The sequence below is a fragment of the Zingiber officinale genome, chromosome 9B (assembly GCF_018446385.1).
Source record: "Zingiber officinale cultivar Zhangliang chromosome 9B, Zo_v1.1, whole genome shotgun sequence".
Taxonomy (NCBI): Eukaryota; Viridiplantae; Streptophyta; class Magnoliopsida; order Zingiberales; family Zingiberaceae; genus Zingiber; species Zingiber officinale.
The window spans coordinates 32,278,649-32,300,418 of NC_056003.1; the positions used below are offsets into that span (position 1 = coordinate 32,278,649).

The following is a 21,770-nucleotide window of genomic DNA, read 5'->3' on the forward strand; positions in this document are numbered from 1 at the left end:
TAACTTTACTATGTTAATCCTTTTTCTAATTAGCTGCTTGATCAAATAGAATCTATGATCAGTTTTAATGCATCAATGAAATGCATTATTGATGCACTTTCCGTCTTTGGCTGTGGAAGTTGCATAGAATCACTGTGTTTATCTTCATTCTCTTGTCTTAAAGAATATTAATATGGGGTCTACTGTAGTTCATTTAACAATCTGTAAAGTATAAGCAATTTAAGTTGATTAATTACTGTTTGTCTTTTGTATTTTTTTTTTTTTCCGTTGAAATCTTCTGTTAATAATTGCTGTCTGTCATTTAACAATAAGTAAATGGAGACTTTTAGTTAGGATAATCAGAATCAGCACTTGTATTTTAGATGCTGCTTTTAACTTCCACAAATTGTTTGCTCAAGCAAATTATAGACTTCCTTACACTAGAATATTGTAAAAGGATCTAATGGAGATCTCTGTTCTAGGTTGTCATTGTTGTATGTATTGTAGGTAATGTTGATAAGTTGTCTTAATTCTCAATCTGTCAAGTGGAATCAACACGGTGAATTTCATGTAATATTGATGATTTGATCGGTAATTCAAGTGGAGCAAGATGTTAAGAGGTCTTAGAAGTTAAACAATTCTTAGATATGGTATTAGTTTGTCTTAATAAACAGATATCATCGGTTAAAAACTATTTTTTATAAAGAAAAATATATATAATAATAAAATAAAAGAAACAAACTGAATCATTAAAGGTGCTAAATTAAAATTAATTAAATTTGAACTAAATTTAATAAATTCAATAGATAAGTAAATTAAAGATAAATTTAAAAAGAATTATGTATTTTCGTTGAAATCTCTTTATTTTTTTCTCTCCTCCTTCTCTCTATACACGGAGTAGCCACACTGGGCCCCCGGGGCTGGATCAGTTGGTAAGTTGATGGTATGTTTGCCGCATGGTGCGACGGTTCGAGTGTCGTCAGTTGCAATGTCGGATAATATCCCCGTCTGCTGGCTTAAAGCCTCGAACAACCATCAACTTGCCAACCCAACATTCACCCTGATTTACCTTCCTCCTACAATACCATGGGGCAGGCGTAGGGGGCCGCTGGGCGGCGGAACCCGCCTTTTGCCGCACGGAGCAGCCACACTGGATCTTACAAGTCATCCGAGATGGTAAGTAGTGACATGCTTGCCACATGAGGTCGTGGGATCGAATCACAAGGTTATCGGAGCGTAAATCTTTAGATCTTGTGTAACTGACCCCATCATCACCTGTCCTCTCGACTGTCATGATTTATCTCTCTTGTGATGGCCTGAGGTCGGATGTGACGAACGATTTCATTTTTTGCCAAGGAGCAGCCACACTGCCACCCGTGCGCCGCCCCATCCCTCCGCCCTTTTCTTTTTCCCTTTTTCTTCCCCATTTCTCCTGTTCATTTTTTTCTCCTTCCAGCGTTAGCAAACTCAGCAGCCCCTTCCCTCTCCTCCTTTTCTCAAGGGCAGCATCTTGCTGCCGCAGCCACCGACCCTGCCTCTCCCTTTTCTCCCTCTCCTTCCTCTTCTCCATCAAAGAGTAGTAACATTTTTGTTGCCTTCTCCAACAGCCAACAGTAGCCGTAAGGGCTGCTGTCCTTTTTCTCTTTGAATTTAAAGTTAAAATTGATCTCGAACTTGAAGTTGCAAAGCAAGTTGATGAAAATTTTTAAATGTGCTTGAAAAGTTTTTCACGACTCTTCTCTATTTTTGTAAGATTGATATATGATGCTTTTAAAGTCGGTAATTTGTCTTGATGCTTTTATTCGCGATTCATACATATCCGAATTATGTCCAACAAAGATAACATATTTTTTCCCTACATTAAAAATAATATTCAAAATCTTGTATAAACAAAATATTAAAATTTAAAATGAAACAATTTACTATTCTTTGATAAATGGAAACGTGTTTTGCAGCACACAACAAAAATATGAAAAATAAATAAGGTTGTGTAACTTTCTACTTACCAAAGAAATAATTAACAGTTCAATTTTGATCCATCAACATATTGTAAAATAAATTACTAATATGTTAAGTATCAAATTACAATAAGTCTCAACGTATAGTAAGTATAGACAATAAATTATTCATATGATGATTCTTAAAAGAGAACATATCCTTTAACTTCATTTTAGATTCTAAATTGTTTAAATAGCATGGCTAATGAATCTCGTGTGAAGAATTTCAATCAATAACTTAGAAATAATATGTTTATATTAATCAAATTCCAAGAAACCATTTAATGAATCTATTGCGTGAAGAACTTTAATCAGTAATTTTGAAATAATATGCTTACATCAATCAAATTCCAAGAAATCATTTTGCTTTGCACATAGCTTATGCCTAAAGATACCAACAAAGTACATCAAAAAGATCTCTCTATGTTATTAGAATATCCAACCACATACTAATAGATTTACATGCAACAATATAGCAAATACAAGTTAGCAAGCATGGATCTCTATTTCTCTCGATCTTCATTTTAGCAAATTTAGAAGGAAAAAAAACACATTTATAGTAAATATATATAATACACCTGATGATTTTGAGATGTATGTATCAAATGAGAAGGAACTTAACAGAGTGTATAACTTACAAAACTTGGCGCAGTGATGAAGGAGACTATCAAGATAGATATTTGAAGCTTAATTATTCTCCTAATCAGCTTATCGACAGGAGATGGATCGGCGAGCGAGGAAAAAATTAGCTTCGTTACTATAAGTGAGGGACGCGTGGGAAAAAAAATTAGCTTAGTCATAGTATAAGAAAAACCTAGCTTCGTCAAGGCAAGGGAGGAGGCTCAGCGGGCGACGGTCAAAGTCGTGGTGAGGGAGGGTAGGGCACGGAAAGGGTTGGAAAACCTAGACTTACAGGAGGATGCGACAAGAGAGGGTAGGGCACAGAGAGCGCAGGTCATGATGAGGGAGTGCTGTGGTGCGCATGCTACAAGAAAATTGGGATTCTACAACACTTAAAAGACAACGTTTTTTTTAAAAAGCGTTGTCTTTTTTTTTTTAACAACGCTTTTAGTGAAAAGCGTTGTCTATTTCATTATTTTCTTATTAATAGACAACGTTTTTTTAAAAACCGTTGTCTATTAGTGATTTTTATGGACCAAAGACAACGCTTCTTAAAAAGTGTTATCTATAAGCATTTTTTTAGTGTCTATGACAACGATTTTTAAAAAGCGTTGTCTATTGTCAAATCCTCATCTAAATCTAGATTAATATGAACCGTTGGATCAACTAAAGGGTAGAAAAACTTTAGATTTAATTCGGCACCCACTTATCTCCCGAACCCCTATCACCCGAAACTCCCCTCTCCCTCCAACTTTGTGACGGGATCTCCTCTATGGTTCGCAGTTCGCACGGATCTGGGAAGATCACTATCGCTCGGCCCTCTCCTCAACTCTCCTCGCCTCTCTATACGCCTTCTTCGTCACCCTCTCTGTCATTTCCTCTGGCGTATGAGCTTCGTGAGGCTATCGACGGCGCCGGCCGTGCCTGATCCCATGGCAGTCGCACTGTACTCTTTGTCGATGAGATCCACCGGTTCTCCAAGTTCCAGTAAGACTCCTTCCTCCCTGCCATCGAAGATGGTTCCATTATTCTCATTGGTGCCACCACCGAGAGAACCCTAATCTCATTTTCCAATTGTCTGAAATTTTCTCGCCAGCGACGCCATCGCAGCCTCGAAAGCTCGCGTCCTCGCGAGCTCTGCAGTTCACGGGATCGCGAGTGTTGCTGCCTGCCGCTTGTAGCCTCGTGTGCGCTGTTGCCTGCCGCTCGCGAGTGTTGCTGCTTGCTGCTAGCGATGTACAGATTTCTATGGCAGCTTTCATTCTAACTTTAGGATCCATGGTATTCCCAATTTTGAATGTGCTACGTAGTATCTTTGATACACGATTTTTTTTCCTGGCTTACTTTTAATAGAACTAAAGTCATAATTTGGTTGAGTTTGTAAAGGTTGACGCTGCTAAGGAAAACTACAGGAAATATCAATGTTTCCCTCAATTCACCAATGAATGGTGAAGTAAATGTGTCTCTAGATATTTTACAAATTTATGATAAATTGTCTAGGGTTGAAACAAGGCCAATAGGAAATTTCTTTGATTCCTTAACCTGCTCTTATTGAGTGCTTATTGGGTCATGATGAAATGTAGAAGTATCTATTACTCGTTTTGCATGCTAAATATTTGTCTTATATGTGTTTGCAGACTTGCACTCTAAATTGACTCATGGGCTTTCTTAATGTAGTTGAATTGAGAGCATCAAAATATTAATCATCAAACATGGATCTACAATGACAGTATATGAAAGCTGGACAAAAAAATGAGTCAAAAAATATAGCAGATCCAAGGATCTACAAAAGCTGGACATACGAAAGTTGGACATGGATCTACTTCTGGCTCTACTGAAGTAGTGATCAATCCTCTTATTAAAATGAACAAGAAAACATATAGCAGATCCAAGGTGTCCAAGAGCAGTAAGATGAAGCTAAGTACTTTTGTTGCCCACAACTGTAAATTTAGTAAAAACTTATTTTTTTTAATTTTCTGATTATGATGGTGGCATGCAGCATGAATTATTTGATATTATGAAATGAGTTCATGAACCACAATTGCTTTAGCAATTACACCTACTAAAGCATTTAGTATCCATAAATTCACATCTCCTCTTTTATCCTCCATATAAGAGTGTTCAATAGTGATGTGGATGCAGAGGAATCATTCCTGTAAGGGTATGATTATATATGAAAATCTGGTTAGACCATGGGATTAACAAGAGCCAAGAGATGTTTATGGAAGTTGCATTATTTTATTAGGCTGTTCTGGCTGTTAGGCAAATTTATGCAGTTCAATAATGCTATAGTTGTTGATACATTCATTGGACTTGAAATTTTATACAACTCATCGTTTATCAAATTAAGATGGACTCAGCCATTGTCAAGTTTTATACAATAAATCTAGTCATTGTCAAGTGACTCAGCCATACCCCATCAAGTTTTTCAATTGGACCTAAATCCTAATCCCCTGCTGAACTAGTCCATAAGTCCTATTGATATCATATTTTTGTTTAAATTCAATTAAAAAAATACTTATTTATAGATGAATTTTTCAAAGTAGACTTTTGGAATTCTTTAGTTTACTTCCATGTACTAAACTGGAACAAATTAACTCCAGGGGTACTATTTCGCATGAGTTAGCTTAACATTTTGCTGCAATGTTTGAGTAGCAATCTCCATGTCTTATAAAATGGTCAATGAAAATGATAGAGAATCTTGAATTAGTATTCTGTATCTAATTTTCCATTTACCACTAATCATGAAAATAATCTTGCTAATCATGCAAAAATTAGTGCTATAGTCATGATGATATCATATTTTGGTCACCATCCAACATATATGTGATTCTTGATTCTCTTGTTGGTAGTTGCCGATATGATAGCTCTTTAGGTGATTGATTTATCTCACTTTCATAAAAAAAAGTCAAGTTTTCTTTATCACTGGGAATTCTTTTTCATCATCATCTAACTTCACCATCAAGGCTCTTTACCAAACGGTTTATCAATCTACTTAAACATGCACAAGATGACATTCTTGACTTGAATAAAGCTGCAGAAACACTTGAGGTGAAGTATATGTTGTTTGCATAATTGTTCTTCTTTTATACATAATTAGAATTTTACATGTAGGTGCAAAAGAGGCAGATTTATGGCATCACTAATGTGCTTGAAGGGATAGGATTTATGCCAATGCTGCAGGTATGACTCATCATTGCTTTCTTGGCAAAATCAAATAAACCCATTTTAAATCTTCATGTTTTGAGTAAGTTGCTGTTAAATTTTTTGCTGATATACAAGATCATCAAAGTTTGCCTAATATTTTCATCCCTTTAAACAGAAGTTGAAAACCTAGTCTCGCAAGAATGCCAGTTGGATGAGTGCATCAGGTTTGGTTCCAATACTAAATGTAGCTTCTATCTACTGATGCCTAACATGCTATAATATGCATAGTGTGCAGAAATGTTCTAGTTTTAAAGCAGAATGCAAGAAAGTATGAGTGTGTTCACTGAAGAAGAAAGTAATCAAAAGTATGTTATTTTTTTCTTACATTTGCCCACATATGTTGCTAACATCTACAAATGAAAAAAATGTTCTGTTACTTGTAAAATTTCAGGCCGCTTTACTTGACCAAAGATGACATCAAAAGCAACAACTATATGTTATGTGGCACTGCATCCGAACCTCAGGAGTGTGACTGAGAAGTACTTCAACGAAGAACTATCAAGAAAGCTTTAAGCGAGAAGATGGTTAAAGTCAATGATTAAAGAACATTTAAGTCAAGAGGATAAGTAACATTTATCAATATCCTTTAAGTTCATGCAATAAGATGTAGTCGATAGAAGTAGGTTTGAGTGCCTTCTAATTAAAATTTCTTTGTATGCAAGTAATTATGTTTATTATAGAAGTGTAAGAATGATAATTTGTATATTTATCTTGGTTGTTTATTTAATAATATGTTGTTGATTGAAGTATATTCGTTTTCATTTATTTGTTATTTGTCTTTGGTATTAAAAAATAATAGTTTAAAACCTCTTGTCTTTTGCTAAGAAAGACAACGCTTTTTTATATATCGTGAAAGTGATGTCTTTGCTAAAAAAAGACAACATTTTTTCTATGTTGTCTTTAAAAAAGACAACACTTTTTATGCGTTGTCTTTAAAAAAGACAACGTTTTTTATGTGTTGTCTTTGCAAAAACCGACAACGCTTTTAAAGCGTTGCAAAAAGCGTTGTCTTTGCTATAAACGACAACGCTTTAAAAGCGTTGTCGTTGAGCAGACTTTTAACAACAGTGCCTTTAACAACGCTTTTTCAGACACAAAGTCAACGCTTTAAAAGCGTTGTCTATTAGCTTTTTTCTTGTAGTGACGCATCACAATAAGGGTCGACGTCACGACGAGGGAGGGCAGGGTTTCGTAAGCGAGGGATTGCTATGGGGCGGTGAGGATAATCGCGTGTGGGACTACAACGAGTAGAATCGTGTGTGGGGTGGCAATGAGGAGAATGGCATGTGGGACAATGAGGAGGGGTTCGACGGAGGAAAAGTTGATTTTCTAAAAATAAAAGGAAAAAAGTGATGCAATTTTTTTTTAAAAAAAATAATGACACGGATTTTACCACATGAGCCGTCAGTAGAAGGAGAACGAAAACGCGGGTAGAAAATAAATGAGGTAAAATGAAAAATCTGAAATTGATCCATATTTTTTTTTTCATTGAATGGGGAAAAATGAGAGTAAAAAACAATCTCTTTCACCATTTTAAAGGATGACAATATAAGATCAATTGTGTTAATCAAAGCATTATATATATATATATAATTTTAATTGAATAATTAATATCTCATATTACTAGTAAATAAATTATATATAATTAGCACAGTTCTACGTCAAACCAATTTTTAAAAAGGTTCTATAAAGTCCAACCGCTATAAAAATGTTCCTCAGTTCAAATTAAACAAACTTAATCAAATAAATCTAATTTTAGGGGTGAGAGTAAAAATTTGAATAAACCGATTTAATTGACTAAATTTAAAAATCAAGTTTGATTATTTCAAAAAAAAAAAAAGCGAGAGGGAGAAGCGCATTGTGAAAAGCAAGAGGGTGAAGCGGAGGGAAAAAATTGCAAACTCCACCTCTGAAGCCAATGGTGTGCTCCATGGCCCTCGAGCTAGGGATGGCAATGGGTCGGGTTCGGGTCGGATTCTATATCCTCCGTACCCATACCCATCGGATATAGGATATCCAATGGGTATACCCATACCCATTAAAGGACAGGATATATTCTATACGTATAATTTTTCTTCTTTCTATCGAGCTATTATCATTCAACAAAAACATATTAAAATTAACATCCTATTAAAAAATATATATATAATTAAAAAAATAGATTAAACATCTATATAGGCCTACTAATATCAACAAAAAATAGTAAGTTGATTTTAGAAAAGGAAAATTTTCTTTAATATATGTATATATATTATTTAATCGGGTATTCGGGTCGGGTATCGGGTATTGATAGTCCCTCCATACCCTCCTCCATTCGGGTCGGATGTCGGATCCTCCATCGGGTTCGGGTGAAATTGCCATCCCTACCTCGAGCAGCTTAGCTAGGGCGGTAAACGAGTCAAGTTAAATTGAGTAAAGTTTTGAGATGTTCAAGCGTGTTTGATAAGATAATCGAGCCGAATCAAATCGAGTCTAAAATGCACCAAGCTTTTGAAATGATTATTCAAGCTTGGTTTGATTTATGTTTTATGAATTTAAGATTGTTTAAAGCTTCGCTTGAACTTGGTTCATTTAAATGTTATCGAACTCTCAATTTAGGTTTGGCTTGAGCTTGATTTATTTAGATATTATCGAGTTCTCAATTCAAGCGTGTTTGATTGTTTAAAATTTTTAATTGTTTGATTAATTATTGAACTTGATAATTCAAATTTATTATTTATTTTATTTTATTAATCATTTAGTATATTGATAAAAATTTTATTAATGAATATAATTCACGAACGTTAACGAGTTGAACACATGTGTTCAAACTTGTTTGTTTAATTTCACGAGTTGTTCGAACTTGTTTGTTTAATTTCACGAACTGTTCGAACTTGTTTGTTTAATTGATCTTGTGTATATTAAACGAACATAAACAAATTTACTAAGTCGAATATCAAATTTATTCATGAACATTTGGTTCATTTATAATGCTAAGCTCAACCTTGACATGATTTGCACCTCCGGAGCCATGGTCTGCTCCATGGCCAATTAGCAACACGACCTTGACCTCTCCGAATGCTGCTGAAGCTCTTCGTTCGTGGCACGAATTCTTCCTCTCCTTGTAACAGAACAAAGGAAGAAGAGGCCGTCATCCAGTCCGAAGAAAGAAGAATAATCAACGAAACCAGATCAAGAGAGGAAGGGAGGAGCCACAATCATACCTCATCCATCCCTAAATCTCTCCAGATTTATAAATCTTAAAAAAACCTTCAGTTAATTTTTTTTTTTTTAACCAATATATATTTTTGATTCAATTTATTCATTTTTTATTAAATTTTTTTCAATTAGTTCAAAAAATTTTGATTTATTTGATTTTGGTTAATTAAATTTGGTTAGATTTTATCATTTTAATAGAATACTCAACCCTATTTATAGTTTTATTACTTAAACAACATTGTCAACCCACTTCTACTCGCCTAGGTCGAGTTGTCTGTGGCTCGACTGACCCAATCCATTTCGACCAAACTCCAAGTGATTCGACTGCATTAAACCTGAACCAAAAACCATGTCGGTCTTCTGTAGCCAACTTTACTAACTGAGATGAGAAGTACACTGCTACTAGATTGAAACTTTTAGTAAGAACAATTATATACTCCAAAGATAATATGGCAATGTTACAACACCAAAGAGCGATAATAACGCATTGACTGAAATCTTCGGAAGGTTCAAACCTTGAAATCCAGTCTAAATTACCATATAAAGTTCCGAGACTAACTTCAACAATGGATACATACTAATTCTTACTCAACAAATTACCTTTGGATGAAATGAGTCGCAATGCTTGATCTGCATTTTTTAGAATGGCGGATGATCGTGAAACCTGCATCTTTCTCTTTTTTAGAAACTCCAAGGAACTCTCCAAACATTGAGGCGGAGGAATCTTGTTTAGGAGAATAGTCTCAGGACTAAAGAGAACAAAAATAGACTATTTAGCATCAATTAAAAAACAAACCATATCTTCAACTATTTGGGATTGATTTCATGAACATTGAAGAGTAAATACCCAGAATTTCTAAGCTTTTTCTTTCTTTTCTTAGGCTTCTCTTTTAAGGCTTCCTCCTCAGAATCCGATGAGAAAGTTTTTCTGTAGAAAAGGATTTGATCATCCATTAGTGTCAGGATCTGTGAACAATTGATTAACTATTATAACATGGCAAAATCCTAACGTAGTATATAAACATATCATCTAGCTGAAGATGCCCGATAACGAGAATGCAGGGATTATAAAAGTAGGGTATACTTTTCTCGCGCTGCTAGAATTTCAACAATGTTGCTTGGAAGCAATTCTCCAATATTAGGCAGCTCCTCTGGGTTTTCAGTTGCCGCAGCTTCAAGATCAACATTCTTCTTTGATTTTGGTCGAGTTTTTCTTAGCGCCCACTGTCTCCTGCGTTCTTTGTTCTCATGGGCAACCCTGAAACAAGTTAAATAATTGAGTTGTTTTGCTACTATTTTAAGCTCCAAAAAGAACAAAACACCAGAAGAGGGTAAAACAAAATTTCTATGCATTTATGCAATTGCACTGATCCTTTTAAGGCACCTAGATAATTCTTCACTAGTTATATCCACAACTCAATAGCATTATGCTGAAAATTGTTCGAGGGTTAATCACATGTAAAATAAGGTTGATGGCAAGAATCACGTTTAAATACAGGCTCTGATTACTTCACAACACGCAACATGAGAAAGTATGCACCTGTTCTAACTTTATATAATTCCAAATGAAAAGTTCAATTGAACTTTACATTTTATATAAATGAACTCTAGCAGCAGTTTCCAACCTCCTCCTCTTAGGTAAAAGATACTAAACACCATACAATAACTACAAACACATCATAGTAATCAAAACTCGTCAATAGCACGACTTGCAAGCATTAGTCTTTTCTTGTAGCTATAGTAGAAATGTAAATTCCTTCAAGCATTCCATGGGAGACATGTGCGAATGCAAAAGCTTGATAATGATCACCAATGCTTATCTCTTGCAAGGGGACCAAGTGAGACAGTAAAGCAAATAAAAAACTAAGACATCAAAAAGATCATGTAATCATAAGATGCATCACCATAAAAGCTAACACGACATTGTATCTAAAAACAACATGAAAAGGAAAAAAAAGAGTAACGTGCGTCTTAATGGATATGTAATTTGCAAAACATATACATACCATCAAAAAATTAGACAATGCAATTACCTTACCATAAGAAGGTAATTATAAATTAAAGTTAAAAAGTTGTGCAAGATAGAAAAATATTACCTTGTTAAATTCTCTCTTTGGATTTTTCTAATTTTTTCATCTTCCTCAATGCCCTGCAAAGCAACAATATTCAATAAAAATTGTGGACAAATGTAAGAACACAAACGTCATAATTTTCTTCATTCGAATCCCAACACAAATAATTGTTCACTGGCATACAAACGACATCATAATACCAACATTAAGAAATGCCACACTTTCCTGCATAATTGGTGTACAAACTTATTTTTCAGAAAGATTTTGAATTAACATGCGGAATGTAAAAGTCTGCATAGAGATTTTGAATTTGGAGAAATGATGAAGATGATAGTACAATTTTTGTTAGGGTTCTGTGGTGTTCTCATGGCATCGGTTCTTCATAACTTATAAGTTGTTCAAAGTAAACATAAACAACCATATTCTACTTGTCCACTATGCCGCCCATAGAAGAGGTAAATCTGACAATTCAAGCAAATAGGACACATACGGCATTTACAACTGGTAAGATCTAACATACACATAGCATTGAAAAAACTATCATATAACTAAGAAGTGAGCTCGCAGGCTGTAACAAAGACACATAGAACTCTACTGAAAGGGCCCCAAAAGACGATACGTTAATTCCAGACAGTAAGCACGAAACTCTCTCATTAATCTGATGCAGCAAAAAAAAAAAAAAAAACAAATCATTTCTTTTCTTCACTATATCATCACGCTTATATGTAAATCAATAAGAAACAAAAACGTCGAGGGAAAGCTCGAAAAACCAAAATCGATCACTTGATAATTAATATCCACATAATCAACGCAAAGCGTCTCCAATAACATTCCTCCTAAGACAGCACAAAGTAGGATAGCCGTACCTGGGCAGCGGTGAACTCTTCCGGAGCTTCGAGATCACTTCCGTCCGTCATCTCTTTCGACGCCCGCCGCCGAACAAGGTTTGGGATCCTCCCCGTGAGCCCTACTGCGTTCGATTATTTAGCTTCTCTAGTTCCGGTTTTAAGACTCTAAAACCGGTTCATATAAACCGGGATGTAGCAAAAGCCGAACGGTTCAGCGGCCCAATTTGACCAGAGTTCGGTCGGCCTAATTAAGCAAACCGGAGTGCAGTTGGCCCAATGACGATCAAAGGGTCCATTCCCTTATATGCCCCAAACCTTTGGTTCAAAATTAGACAAAATTGATGGCATCGTTGCTTGGCGATTGAAGCTGGAGTAGCCTCACAAGAAAGAAAAAGATAGATTGATAATCTTACTCTCTTATTCTTTTCCTCAAGGTTAAGCAAAGACTAGTAACACCTCTATTCTTCGATGTTTTTTCCTTCGATCGTTTCATTTCGGGTCCTAAATCAGAATGTAATCATGAATTAGCATGGCATCACAATCTTGCTTGGCAGACACATGACAAGTTAATTATGGAGAAGAAATCATGTGATGGCTGTGCCAGTATGATTGCCAAGCACATGCATTGTATTCTCAAGGCAATTAAAGTGCCCGATTGCTGCGTACTAAAGAATAACTTTTATTACTTTCTAAGGGGAGAGGGAGATTGAGACCTGCTGGTCCTAACATTGATAAAGTTGAGGTTGTTATTATTTTTAATATATATATATATATATATATATATATATATATATATATACAAAGCTGCTCTCCTGCGGAACAGTTCATGCGGAACGCTGATTTGGCGTTGCCACATCACATGCGGAAGAAGCAAAAAGAATTTAAAAAATTAAAAAAATTAATGCACAGAACATAATTAAAAAAATTAATGCACAGAACCCACAACTCTCTCTGCATGCTCTCTCTTGTAACGCACGAAGAAGTAAAAAAAAGTAAAAAACAAATAACCACAGAACCCATAACTCTCTGCCCTCTCTCTCTCTCGACGCACAGATCACGCCCCAGCGAATTAGGGTTAACAGCCGCTCCTCCCTCTCTCGCAACGCGCCCCCTTTCGCCGCAAGCCCTCCTCTCCTCCCTGCAAGCCCTCCTCTCCCCTTGCCGCGACGCGACGCGGCCCTCTTCTCCCTGCGAGCCCTCCTCTCCTCTCGCCGCGACGCAGTGCTCTCCTCCCCGCAAGCCCTCTCGTCGCGACGCGAAGCGGCCCTCCTCTCCTCCGACCGCGACGTCCTGGTCTCCTCTCCTGCGACGCCCTCCTCTCCACCCCGCAAGCCCTCTCGCCGCGACGTGCTACATCCTGTCAGGTTAAACAATTTTCTCCAGTGAAACAAATTGCCCACAGAACTGCTTATGTTTTTATTTCGCAAATTTGCATTTTTTTTTTTTGGAGTGCAATGTATCTTGTTTTATATTGTTTGTGCTGTTAAAATTACTTATTTGTGTTTCAATTTTGTTTCTGTTTCTCCAATAAAATTTACTTCTTTATTATTATTATTTTTTACAAGAAATATTTCATGTCCCTTAAAATTTGTGTTTCAAATTTGTTCGATGTTCTTGAATTATGAGAGAACTAATATGTAGATTTGTTTGTAAATGTTTCTTGGGACCTAATTTGATCAAATTAGGTTGAATATCTCTGGCCTATATAACTTTATGATCACTGGAATAGGTTTTACACGATGGGCAGGTAATGTTAAGTGTCACATTATTGGATTGAATTGAGACATTTTATGCACGTTTGTGGGTAATGTTAGCTTTTTTCGTCGAAAATTACATGCTTTAATTGATTTTATGTCTTTTCTCATATTGCTTCTATTCAGGCACTGATTGCAAGAAAAATCATGGAAGTCGGCTCTTCATCATCATCATCGTTCACTCGACGACGTACCAACGACGAGCAATGTGGAGCTCCTCACATATTGTGTTATTGTGGGTTACGAGCTACACTCCAAACATCATGGACGGAATCTAATCCAGGAAGGCGATTTTTTTCATGTCCAAAATATAGAGTAAGTTTTCGTTATATTAATACGGTGTTGTAAGTTTTTAAATTATTGAGTTTTGATTAAGTTGATTTGAAATTCAGCAAAGGGGATGTGGCTTCTTCTTATGGCACGACCCAGAATCGTCAGAGAGAAGTAAGATAATTATTAATGAGTTGAAGAGGAATAACAAAAAATTAATGTTGGATATTAGTGAATTGAAGAAATGTACTAGTTGTGAGGGTACAGTTGAATACAATGATGTTCTGGACGATGGAAACAATAATCAAGTAATTATGCGGATGAGTGATGAAATACATTCATTGAATAGGAAATTTAGATTTGTTATGGTTGTAGTTGTATGTTCTTGGATTTTGATGATAGCGATATGGTTGATGTAACTTATGTTTTGATGTAACTTGACATTGTAATATAATTCTAAGTGGTGTAACTTGTTTTCTAATGTAGCTTGTTTTGTTGTGTGTTTACAACTTTAAGATGGTCTTATTACCGTCAAAATAGAGAGAAGAAACAACACCTTGCTCAATATGGTTATGCATTTAACAATTTTTTTTAAATATAAATATTTAATATTCTAGAAATTTTATACGAATGTCTCTGACATTATTATTATCTAACTGTTATATTCCTTGTTTTATAGGTTACAGATTTAAATAGCCTTGTGAATTCATACGTTGTGATACATTTTATTTCTCCAACACTCCCTATCATTTCTCACTTGTGACATAGATAATTTTATGCCTATTCTCAAGATGTATTGAAGGCACTAGTTGTTCATGCACTTAGTACACATCAAAATTCTATATGAACTCAGCTTTCAGAGGGCTTAAACATGTACATTTTTTCCAATTAGACTTTTACTATTTATCTTCCAAGTTCTTGTAGATTCATTTTGGTGCTGGAAGTGCAAATGTTCTCACACGGAAAATTGTGGACTCACAAAACAGACTTAAAATTATTGAAATACTATTTATTTATGCTTAAATATTTTTGCTCAGTGGTTGTTGCCTAACAAAATCAACACTCAGAGCTACTTGAGATCTAGTATGTGAATTCTATTCTTTCATTAACCATGTGTTTATACGGAAGGTTTCTGTAAATTACGAGTTGATTGAATTCAACAAAAAAAGTTGAAGTTGATCTCGTTGTTTATAGCCAGTTCTTTGGGAATCACGATAGCTCATGCAAAACATGCACGAACTAGACGATGAATAACTTCCCGTCCTTTTACTTGAAGCTACATTATGTTCATTGATTCGAGCCGTCTTTTGAGGTAATTTCTTGAATTTAAATTGCTGATTTAGTCAGCCTATCAAGAAGCAATCAATAATTAATTATACATCTAAAACTGTAAAAGAAAAAAAAATAGTCTAACTGTACACGTAATTCTGAAAACATAAAAAAGATGCACAAGTATAGCTCAGACAAAGTTCCAGGCTTTTAAACACCAGCAATTGTGCACTACAATTGATAAAAGATTAAGAGAATAAAAAGGCATCAACGCATTCATGAATCGAATTTGACCATCTCAGAATATATGAACCAACTTGACAATGCGGCCTTAAACAGGCATTTCCCAACTCACAATCTACAGTTGAAGACAATGATACCCCCAATAAATTACCCAAAACTAAAAAAATGATACATAGGAAACCTACTCAAAAAAATGGTGTAGTTGCAATGGCGAGGGTATAGTGTGCTTGTTCCAAGTTGTTCTGGTTCTGATACATAGAAATCATACAAATTTCTGTAAACATTAGGAGAGAAATAAGTGAACAATGCAACTCAATAAATCATACAACACTGCAAAATCAATACAAAATGATATTAATGATGATCCTGTGAGACCAACTTGAGCCACCTTAAGCTTTTATAAAATGATACTAATATATCACCACTGCATTCAAATTTTAATAGCCTACAACACTTAATTCTTATCAAGAACATCAGTATAATATTATTAAACATATACCACTCCATTCTAAATTTCACAGAAGGATAATAATATTGATCCTGTGAGACCAAAAAAATCCATATTAACTCCTGTTGTTTCTCCACTTGCGCTGCTTGCAAGAACTTCATTTTCAACTTGCACTGTTATCTCCAAGAACTTCATTTTCAGCTTGCAAGAAGCATCCTGACAATTCAAAATACAATATGAAAGCATGTCATGAACCAATATCTCACAATTCAAAATACAATATGCAAGCATCCTGACATCGACAAGCTTGAACTTTAGAATTCAAAATCACAACCTACTTCTTGTAGAGACAGTAGGGACATACACAATATGCAAACATTCTAACATCCTAGCGCATGTTGTTAGAACCTGCAACAATAAAGCCAATTTATTAATTTAATTTTCTCAATAAACCATTATAATTTAACAAATTATAACTTTGATAGTACCAGCTATAGATCCCAAATTCGGTTCATATGTGTCGTCAACACTGTTAAGATTATTATCTTCAGTTGATCTGCTAATTAACACATTGTCATATTTACAAAATGTAATAAAATAAATTTGTGTTTGCAAGTAAACTTATAATAGAAATGCAGAATGACGCATACGTTTGTTGTAAATTTGGACAATTACGCTTGTCATGTAACACTCCTCGATGTCCGCATCCACGACAAAGCCTGGAATTTGAGGCTGATTTCTCCTTTGATGATTTCAATCTTTTTCCACATCCCTTAGTTCTTACTGCAGAAGGATCACTAATACCAAGGCCCTCATCAATGGATTTCTTTTTTTTTACTTCTATCATTGCATGTTGTACTAATGGACATCTCTTTCATTTTGTTGTAGATACAATCGAATTGTTCTTCCAAGAAGGTTGTTCTCTCATTACTCATAGATGCATCATCAACTAATACTGAAGCTTTATAGGACAATCTCGAGTGCCTCGACATCAAATACCTTTCTGAATCTGGATCATCAATGACATTTTGCTCCCCTAAAGCATATATTACTTCAACTTTTGCATCTCGTGTCCATCGTTTGAGTATATACATATCAGGCAAAAGAAACACTTGGTTAATACGAAAAAAAGCTAACATATGTCTGCATGGAATACCCTCAAACTCAAATTTTGTGCAGCTACACGATATGTAGTCCCTTTGTTTGTCATGCGTTAGCACTCTTGATTTTGAGGAAGAAGGACTTTGAAATTTCATCACATGGTAAACGGCTGAGGCAACTCCTGTAAATGTCTGTTGCACATAATAACTATGACTCTCGGTCATTTCACTTTGAAACTCTAGCCATTTCTTTTTTGTGTACAGCTTAACCATTTGAGCTTCCATTGGCCAGGTTGTCACAACTTTGGGATGCTCATTCATATCAACATGGTCCGCAACTAACTCATTATATCTTTGGTGTCTCAGTGCTCTATTAAAACGAGTGATAAAATCCATTAATGAGTTCTTATTTGAGACATATTTCTTGAAAAATGCATGTGAACCTTCAGATCTTTGACTACTTGACATTCCTGCAGAAAATACATGACTAAAATATGCTGGCACCCATCTGTGTCGCAATTCATACATCAAGGACAACCAATCATTTGTCTCTAAGTTAGCACACTTGATAGTCTCTTCCCATGACTTCTCAAAATCATCAGGTGTTGTAGAATTTACAATGACATTCTTTATGCTGTGATAGTGGTTTCGAAAAGTCAAAGGGTCTAATTTATCTGGAAATTTATTTAATATGTGCCATAAACAATATCGATGTACTGTTTGAGGGAAAACTTGTGCAATGGCTTTTGTCATAGCTGGATCTTGATCAGTGATGATAATAATTGGTGCACCTTTAGGCATGGCTTCTAAGAACTTTGAAAGCAACCAAACAAAAGACTCAGTTTTCTCATCATTTAGAAACCCACAACCAAAAAGAATTGTCTGATGATGATGATTAACTCCTACAAATGGTGCAAAAATCAAGCCATATTTGTTGGTGTTATATGTCGTATCAAATACAACTGCATCACCAAATACACTATACGCCCTTCTTGATACATGATCAGCCCAAAAACACCTACTAAATCTATTATCTGAATCAGTCTCATAATCAAAGAAAAAAGCAGAATTCTTCTCTTGCTCAGATGTAAATAACTCAATCAATGTTTCGGCATCAATGCCCTTTTGTTCATCCCTTAGATTCCTTTCAAAGTTTCTAATATCTTTTTCTGTACAACCAACCACCTCAGGGCCTCCATACTCTATCTCCAACAATCGCATTTGTTGACAAGTTGGTACATTAGCCTCTGAAAATTGTTTTGCCAATGTTTTCTTTGCTGCTGAAACATTACGATGCGAGCGTAACAAATGCACCTTTGATGGAGTCGAGAGTGGATGATTATGAGTTTCTATGAAGTTACTGACAACCCAATTAGGTCCCATATGTTTCTTGACAAGCGCAATATTTGCTTTACAACCCGTTCTAACTGCACCACGTGCTCTTTCCCTTGTTAGTTGATCAGCGTTTACATGCTTATTGTTCCGCATTATATCTGTATGTCCTTCTTTAAAGCATACAATTTGTTTCCACGTCACTTCATTTGTCATCTTGTTTTTCCTGCTCGTGTTATTCCTTGAACTAAATCCGGCTTCTCGTGCATATTGGTTATAGAACGAATATGCATCCTCTAGTGATACGAATTCCATTCCAATTTTTGGCTTTCGATCATCTGCAACTTGGGGAATGAATTCCTGATCATCAACTCTATTTTCTTCCATTTCTGGACACCCTTGCATTATATTTGACAATAGATAAATAAATAAATACTATAATTTTCTAAAACAAAATAACAGTAATTAACAATCAATCTTTCACAGATACACAAAGAATCAATGAGCAGGACACATTGCCCTTTAAAAAAAATGCAGATTTCAAAAATGAAAAATATCAATGAGCTAAGATTGATGTATCAAATATTTGTTGAAATTTACAAAGCCATAACAGATACTAAATAAATTTTATCAAGCTTACCGTCTAAAGGAGCAGTTATATTCCAACTTCAGGGAAATCTTCAGCCACTGTTGATTTTATGTTTGTAGCTGTTGCAAAATAAAAAACATCAATGAGCAGTTTTGTGGGCAAGACAGTTCTGTGGGCAATTTGTTTCACTGGAGAAAATTGTTTAACCTGACAGGATGTAGCACGTCGCGGCGAGAGGGCTTGCGGGGTGGAGAGGAGGGCGTCGCGGGAGAGGAGACCAGGACGTCGCGGTCGGAGGAGAGGAGGGTCGCGTTGCGTCGCGACGAGAGGGCTTGCGGGGAGGAGAGCACTGCGTCGCGGCGAGAGGAGAGGAGGGCTCGCAGGGAGAAGAGGGCCGCGTCGCGTCGCGGCAAGGGGAGAGGAGGGCTTGCAGGGAGGAGAGGAGGGCTTGCGGCGAAAGGGGGCGCGTTGCGAGAGAGGGAGGAGCGGCTGTTAACCCTAGTTCGCTGGGGCGTGATCTGTGCGTCGAGAGAGAGAGAGGGCAGAGAGTTATGGGTTCTGTGGTTATTTGTTTTTTATTTTTTTTTACTTCGTGCGTTACAAGAGAGAGCATGCAGAGAGAGTTGTGGGTTCTGTGCATTAATTTTTTTAATTCTGTTCTGTGCATTAATTTTTTTAATTCTTTTTGCTTCTTCCGCATGTGATGTGGCAACGTCAAATCAGCGTTCCGCATGAACTGTTCCGCAGGAGAGCAGCTTTGTATATATATATATATATATTAATAAAAAAAATGATTTTGTGGAATGAATATTTTGTTATCAGAAAAATAAATCGAGGATAGTTTTTTAGATAGTATTGTTTCATTTAAGTATTTTGTTTTAAAGTAATTCTTGGCTTATTTCAAGTAGTATTTTATTACTACATTTCATCTTCGGAAAGGATGAACATAGGAGGGACCCCAGGGGTTGGTGGGTCAAGCTGATTGGAGGAATAAGTTGAAGGTTAAGTGAGTTAGACGAATCAATTGGACCGTATGGATTGCACAAGCTAAGCTAAACACAAGTTAATCGGGTTAGAATCGGAATAGTGATGGAGTGCATGAGTCAATTATTGAACTAAGTAGAGATTTAACTGAATGAATTCCAAGAATTGGTGGAGCATGACAAATCAAATGGCCTGTCAAGTTGATCAACATAATATTTACCATGCGCCTACAGTACATGTACATATAATAGAATTATCCATAAAAATTGATGATTTATATCCTTAGAATATTCTAAACCCAAATTTAATTAGGTGGGTCAATCACATAACCTCTTACAAGAATAGACAGGTACACTAAATTCTCATCAGTGAAAAATCTCAAAAAATATATCCAATCATAGATTTTACAAGCTCCTCTTAGACCCCTCTAACACAAATATTGTGGTAATTTCAATTGATTATTAGATTTCCCTTCCAAAACTTAGGCATATTTCTAATTTCTTATCGGGGAAAAAAATAAAATGATATTGTTTCCTAATAAAATTTGCTTCTTTATTTTCTCTAGAAAAATAAAAATATAACAAAATAATAAATAAAATTCAAAATTTCTTTTCTATAAACTTCTCAATATTTTTTTTTAATCCAAGTGTCAGAATTTATAATCCTAGAGATAAATAGTCTTCTCCTTAATTTGCCTAAAGAATAAATTCGAAACATAATTTATGCACATTAAAAACTTCTCCAAAATATTCATGTCATTTAAGATTCAAATCTTCCTCTTTTTATTATTCTTTATCTTACCACCTCACTACTTCTTGATGTTGGTGCAACCATAGGTCAAGGTTGACCTGGTTGACCTGACTCGAGTTGACCTGACTCAAGTTGTATTTTGATGTTTGACTTAGGAAGATTGTTGGTGCAACCTTAGGTCAAGGTTGACCTAGTTGAGTTGTATTTTGATGTTTGACACTCGTGAAAGAGTTGTATTCTTGATATGGGACAAGAATAGATGTTTGGGAGATTATTGGTGCAACCGTAGGTCAAGGTTGACCTGGTTGACCTGATTCGGGAAAGAGTCCAAGTATGGAGACTTGGCAACGGAAAAAGTCCAAGCAGGGAACTTGACACTGGAAAAGTCCAAGCAGGGAGCTTGGCACGCGAAAAGTCCAAGTGTAGAGACTTGGCACGGGAAAAGTCCAAGTATGGAGACTTGGCACTGGAAAAGTCCAAGTATGGAGACTTGGCACGGAGAAGTCCAAGCAGGGAGCTTGGCACGAGGGAAAGTCCTAACTGGGATGTTAGGCAGGTGGAAAGTCCTGGTGAGTGAAACCAGGCAGTGGGAAAGTCCTAACTGGGATGTTAGGCAGTGTGGAAATCCTGGTGAGTGAAGCCAGGTGAAAGTCCTGGTGAGTGAAGCCAGGCAGTGAGAAAGTCCTAACTGGGATGTTAGGCAGTGTGGAAATCCTGGTGAGTGAAGCCAGGCAAGGGAAAATCCAGATGGATCAGGGATGATCGGACATCTGGTGTTGAGGAAAGTCCAAGTAGGTCAAAGGGATTGACCGGACACTTGGCGGGGAATTCTAGCAGGTCAAGGGAGTGACCAGATGCTAGGAATGAAGTACCAACAGGTCGAGGTTGACCGAATGTTGGTTTGGAAGGCTTGGGACTTGGTTTGGGCAAAAACCAAGTCACTAGTTATCTGATCGGTCTGGTGACCGATCAGTAACCGATCAGTGTGCTACTGATCGGTATCTGATCGGTCTGTAGACCGAGAGAAAGACGCCTGATCGGTCTGTGGACCGATCAGGAGCTTCCCTGATCGGTCGTGGCGACCGATCAGGAGACGATGTCGCGGAAGG

At 36.2% G+C, this 21,770-nt stretch overlaps 1 protein-coding gene and 1 long non-coding RNA gene across 7 annotated transcripts; one reads left to right on the top strand and one right to left on the bottom strand.

Moving 5' to 3' along the window:
- Window positions 1–3,305: 3,305 nt before the first annotated feature.
- On the top strand, window positions 3,306–6,553 carry LOC122023992. Of its 6 annotated transcripts, none has more exons than XR_006123278.1 (6): window positions 3,306–3,584; window positions 3,694–3,878; window positions 4,235–5,780; window positions 5,920–5,968; window positions 6,033–6,109; window positions 6,196–6,553. It is a non-coding gene; the product is annotated as an uncharacterized LOC122023992 (long non-coding RNA). The 6 variants fall into 6 exon arrangements; XR_006123277.1 differs by having other exon boundaries at window positions 4,275–5,780; XR_006123281.1 differs by having other exon boundaries at window positions 4,328–5,780.
- A 2,852-nt stretch (window positions 6,554–9,405) lies between these two features.
- LOC122022368 lies at window positions 9,406–12,075 on the bottom strand. Its single transcript, XM_042580334.1, has 5 exons — window positions 11,941–12,075; window positions 11,099–11,151; window positions 10,087–10,260; window positions 9,850–9,930; window positions 9,406–9,751 (listed from the first exon to the last, which is right to left on the bottom strand). The coding sequence occupies exons 1-5, from the start codon at window positions 11,989–11,991 to the stop codon at window positions 9,580–9,582; spliced, it is 531 nt and encodes a 176-aa protein (XP_042436268.1). The 5' UTR covers window positions 11,992–12,075; the 3' UTR covers window positions 9,406–9,579.
- Between the last annotated feature and the right edge of the window lie 9,695 nt (window positions 12,076–21,770).